Below are 5,116 nucleotides of genomic sequence, written 5' to 3'. Positions count from 1 at the left end.
TCGTGATCCACCCGCCTCGGCCTCCCAAAGTGCTGGGATTACAGGCTTGAGCCACCGCGCCCGGCCTCGTTTCTGGTTTAAATCCATATAAATGTTCTCATGTACAATGATTTTTCACCAACCAAGGACTTCATAATAGATGAACAACTTTTCAATACACTATTTCTGTCTTACTATTTTTTTTTCAAGTGGACGGGGGGAGAAAACCAATACTGTGGTACAAAAGACCTTTTTACAAGGTCCTCTCTGAAGAAATGTTGAGAATACAGTTATAGTCCTATAATGAGACTATAATCAAGATCATCCTACAAGGATATGAGGGTAGACTCACTCTTCTGGAGTTTCTGACATTACTATGACTATTATATTTGACTGGTTTAAAAACAAAGAATATTAAAATGAATAGAGGGGCGAGATTCTAACAGAAGACTTTCCTAGCAGGTTATTTTGAATGTATTTCACTCCTATAATGACTATAATGAAAATGACATGATAGTTCATTCTGCTGAAGAAGATTGCATCTAGAAAAACACTCATGATAATATAATTAAATGCTGTTTTTCATGTGTTTTGTGAAAATATAGAGGACATGAAAGCAGAAAACTGCAGCACTATGACAAAGAGTAAGGAAACACTCTTGAAGAATAAACACAACACATAAAATTTTTAAATGGTATCTAATAAATTTTCATGTCAAATCTTTTAACTAAACATATAAAAATTTTAAATGGCAAATAATAAATCTTCACGTGAAATCTTTTAACAAAATCCACAAATAGATTATAAAAATTGAACAATCATAAATGTCTTATGTATAAAGTTTTAAGGGAAGGTTTAAATTTCGACATTATTCTGTTTAATCAAATGCTTGAGAAATTTTAGTTACTGCTGAGGAGCAGTCAATTGATACATTTCTAAAATAATTCAGTTATGAAAATAATATAACAATTAAGATTTGGCATAGTAGCATTTCATCAATCTTCAGTCATCCACAAATGTTAATCGTCCAGGCCCTTCATTCTTCATCCATCTCCTGTATCTCTTCCATCTGGGGTCATTTGCCAACTTTTTCTTTAATTCTTCCTCTTGTTCTTGCTTATAAACCTGTAAGTATAAATAACTAGATGACTTCACAATCCAAAGAGAAACACTTGCCATTAGTTTTATGGCATATTTACATTTTTCATTTAGATAAAAAGTTTCCAGTGAATATATTGGTACATCTTCTGAAAACCATTCACTTGAAAATACTAAGCAATTAAGCATTTTATCTAATGTATTTATTTGCAATTAACCATTTTAACTTTCAGTGTTAAACATGAAAAAACAACCTGTATAAGAACTAGTAATTTTGTGGCTAGGCATGGTGGCTCACAGCTGTAATCCCAGCACTTTGGGAGGCCGAGGCGGGTGGATCACCTGAGATCAAGAGTTCGAGACCAGCCTGGCCAACATGGTGAAACCCCATCTCCAATAAAAATACAGGCTATATGCCTGTAATCCCAGCTACTTGGGAGGCTGAAGCAGGAGAACTGCTTGAACCTGGGAGGCAGAGGTTGCAGTGAGCTGAGATCACGCCATTTGTACTCTAGCCTGGGCACCAAGAGTAAAATTCTATCTCAAAAAAAACCCAGTAATTTTTGTGTGTGTGTGACAGGGTCTCTCTTGGTTGCTCAGGCTGGAGTGCAATGGCACGATCTCAGTTCACTGCAACCTCTGCCTCCTGTGTTGAAGTGATTCTCCTGTCTCAGTCTTCCCAGCTGAGACTACAGGAGCATGTCACCATGCCTGGCTAAATTTTTTTTTTTTTCTTTTAAGGAGAGATGGAGTTTTACCATGTTGGCCAGCCTGGTCTCGAATCCTGGCCTCAAGTGATCCACCCACCTTGGCCTCCCAAAGTGCTGGGATTACAGGCAAGAGCCACCATGTCCAGCCTAGAACTAGTAATTTTTTGTCACTGATTTCTGTAACCTAGGAATACATTCTTTCCTCAATGAAAACTGGCTGAATTTAAAGGGCTTAACATTTCCTCTCTACAACTAATGTCTAATATTAAAGAATAAAAACTATTTTTAATAGGGTCTTTTGTAAATTTAACTGATGACTTTCAGATTTGTTGAACTTAACCAAGGAACAAAATGACCTTACATACATGTTTATCTCCAAACTGAATTTACATCTACTTTCATCTGCAAGGATAATTATGAGTCTTTCATTTTTTTAAAAGTTTCCAAAGGTTAAATAAACCACAGAGTTAAAATTTGTGAGAACACAGAACAGCTGCATTTCTGTAGCTTGTATTTTTTTTTTTTTTGAGATGGGGTCTCGCTTTGTCACTTAGCCTGGTGTACAGTGGCATAATCTTGGCTCACTGCAACCTCCTGAGTAGCTGGGACCACGGGCGCCACCACGCCCAGTTAATTTTTTTGTATTTCTCTCTTTCATTTTTTCTTTTAGTCTCTGTGGCTAGGTTTACAGGATTGGAAGGAAACTTGAGGCGGGCCAAATTTTAGTTAGTACAATTACCCAAAAGTTGTCATAACACCCTTGCACACATGCGTATCATTCCAAGGCGGTTTAACATTCTTAAAACTTTTTCAGAATTAATCAATTAACGTATTTGAAGTTCATCCTCTAAAAAGAGAAATTACAGGTTAAAAACCCACCGTCCCACTACCAAATATAGTCCTACTTTCAATAAAAGTAAGATCTTTACTCATTGTTTAACTCTTGGGTTTCAGAAATTTGAGTATATTTTTGTGATCCCTCATTATAATACACCTGATTTTAACTTGGTCAGATGGATGACACTAAAATCACAGCAGGGTGACTACTCACCTCATAATTCTCCTTTATCCAGAGCTCTCGTTTAAGAAAAGTTTCTTTCTGATGATCTTCTAGACTATCAAATTGAGACTTTGACATCTTCATAGATTTACGTATAATGTACAATCTCTCTTCCTCTCCATATTCTTTGCCTTTGATGTTAAAATTATAGATCCACCGGCAATACCAAACTATATATGAGCACAGGTGAAAAGGAGCTAAGATAATTTGAAACAGGAGAAGATCACAGATCTGGGGTTTCTGATAGCCCCCCTTTATATCTATTTTACTTTTTATAATGTTCTTGATGATGTTCTCCTCCTCATCACGAATTTCCTCTTTGGACTTTTTGTTTTTGCCTTTTTCTTTGGCTTTTTTGAGCAGTCCCTGCTGCTTGGCAATCTCTGTAGCTTGGATACGGTACTTGGGCACCGTGGCTAGGTAGCTGATTGCCTTATTGTAGCTATTCCACCAGCTGAAAAACTAGAATAGTTAACAGATAACAATGAGTCATTTTCATTACCTAAATTCGTCTAAATTAAAGCAATGATAGAGTCTTGGTGAACACCATCTCTGAAGAAACCATTACAATTAAAAATAGGGATCTCGAAGATCTTACTTTGTAAGTAAAAGATAAAACTGAACAAAGCCCATGTGTACATAGGATCTCACGGCTGGATAAGTGAGGTAAACTTTGAGCTGAGCCAAAAATCACTGATTCAGTCAGGAGATACCCAAGATCAAAAGATGATCAATGTATCATACAACACCTGTGGTTTCATAGCTTTACCATTTGGCTCTTACCTAGATCACTATCAGGAAACTTTTTTTTTTTTTAAAAAAAAGCAGCAACATACTTACTAGAGAAAGAGTTAAATAGCAAAATCCAGCTGCCAGCTGGTGAGAAATTTGTTTTAAAAATTCATAGGGTATAGACTCGGCAACTCTATTCATTCCCATCTCTTTTCCTAAACCATCTGCATCTATCACAATGGCACTCATCCTATTCTGATGAGAGACTCAAATATGGTTGAGCTCTGCCTATTTGGACAAGAAGACACTAACCTACTTCATAAATGTATTCAACCACAAAGGGTTTGTTGGAAAATGCCCTGCTCCTGACATAGTACCTCCAAAAATTTCAGCTCCTGTTTAACTGAATGAATATAGCAGATATACAAATATCCTACAATAGTAGCAATCTATTAGAACATTTTTAAGTGACTACAGTATTACATTGTTTAAAACAAAAAAGTAAAATTATCCCTACTCTCCCCTTTAAAAGGGCAAAAATTTCTACAAATGCTGACATATTTTAAATATACCACCTTAGTTTCCAATAAATATTTTTTGTCATAAAAATTGAATGTTGGCCAAGTGTAGGGGCTCATGCTTGTAATCTCAGCACTTCGAGAGGCTGAGGTGAGTGGACTGCTTGAGCCCAGGAGTTTGAGATCAGCCTGGGTAACATGGCAAAACTGTGTCTCTACCAAAAAAAAGACAAAAATTAACCAGGTTAGGTGGGAGGACTACCTAAGCCCAGGAAGTCAAGGCTGCAGTGAGCCATGATCACTCCACTGTACTCCAGTCTGGGCGACAGAGTGAGAACCTGTCTAAAAAAAAAGAAAAGGAAAGAAAAACCAATGAATGTCAAATGTCATTACTGGGAATGAAACTGGAGAAGTAATTTTCAAACAAGCAAATTGCTTCATTCTAGTCATTTCACTCGTTCATTTCCTCTAAAGGAGCATATGATAGATGTGGCTAGTTTAATAACAAGGAAAATTATTTCAGGCAGAGGTTAAATTTTTGTGATACTTTACAACATAAAAAGTTCCTATGCCTCTTTTAATCTATTTCAGTGGTTTTCAACCTGAGCAGAAACACCCTTAAAGAGGCACACAGAAATGCGTGGGACATTTTTGGTTGCTACAACAATGATGGCAAGCACTACTGTCATCGGGTGACCAGAGCCAGGACTTGTTAGTCCAGAGTAAGGAATTCAGATTTCTCCCAAGTTTAATGGGAAATCACTGAAAAGTCCTACAAAGGTAAATGATAGGAATTAGCTGACGTTCACTCTGGCTATTATGTAGAAAATACTCTAGAGGGAGCAATGAAAAAGGGGTTGCTTTGTAGTAATAATGACACTTTTTTTTTTTTTTTTTGGAGACGGAGTTTCGCTCGTTACCCAGGCTGGAGTGCAATGGCGCGATCTCGGCTCACCGCAACCTCCGCCGCCTCCTGGGTTCAAGCAATTTTCCTGTCTCAGCCTCCTGAGTAGCTGGGA

The 5,116-nt window shown here is 37.2% G+C and overlaps 1 protein-coding gene and 1 long non-coding RNA gene across 2 annotated transcripts in view; one reads left to right on the top strand and one right to left on the bottom strand.

Annotated features, from left to right (window-relative positions):
* The window catches only part of LOC108285902, a 24,449-nt gene that overhangs the window by 10,219 nt on the left and 9,114 nt on the right, over positions 1 to 5,116 (top strand). The window lies entirely within an intron of this gene.
* DNAJC25 (DnaJ heat shock protein family (Hsp40) member C25) overlaps positions 653 to 5,116 on the bottom strand; it is a 17,888-nt gene continuing 13,424 nt past the window's right edge. Inside the window, exons 3-4 of the mRNA XM_017503390.2 lie at positions 2,839 to 3,309; positions 653 to 1,104 (exon numbers count right to left, since the gene is read on the bottom strand). Of these exons, the coding sequence (XP_017358879.1) occupies positions 982 to 1,104; positions 2,839 to 3,309 (594 nt within the window). The 3' untranslated portion in view covers positions 653 to 981. The remainder of the gene's footprint in view (positions 1,105 to 2,838; positions 3,310 to 5,116) is intronic.

The sequence above is a fragment of the Cebus imitator genome, unplaced genomic scaffold (genome assembly GCF_001604975.1).
Source record: "Cebus imitator isolate Cc_AM_T3 unplaced genomic scaffold, Cebus_imitator-1.0 Scaffold310, whole genome shotgun sequence".
In the NCBI taxonomy this organism is placed as follows: domain Eukaryota; kingdom Metazoa; phylum Chordata; class Mammalia; order Primates; family Cebidae; genus Cebus; species Cebus imitator.
The sequence above is the reverse complement of the archived record's forward strand: the minus strand, read 5'-3'. Positions and strand labels throughout refer to the sequence as shown.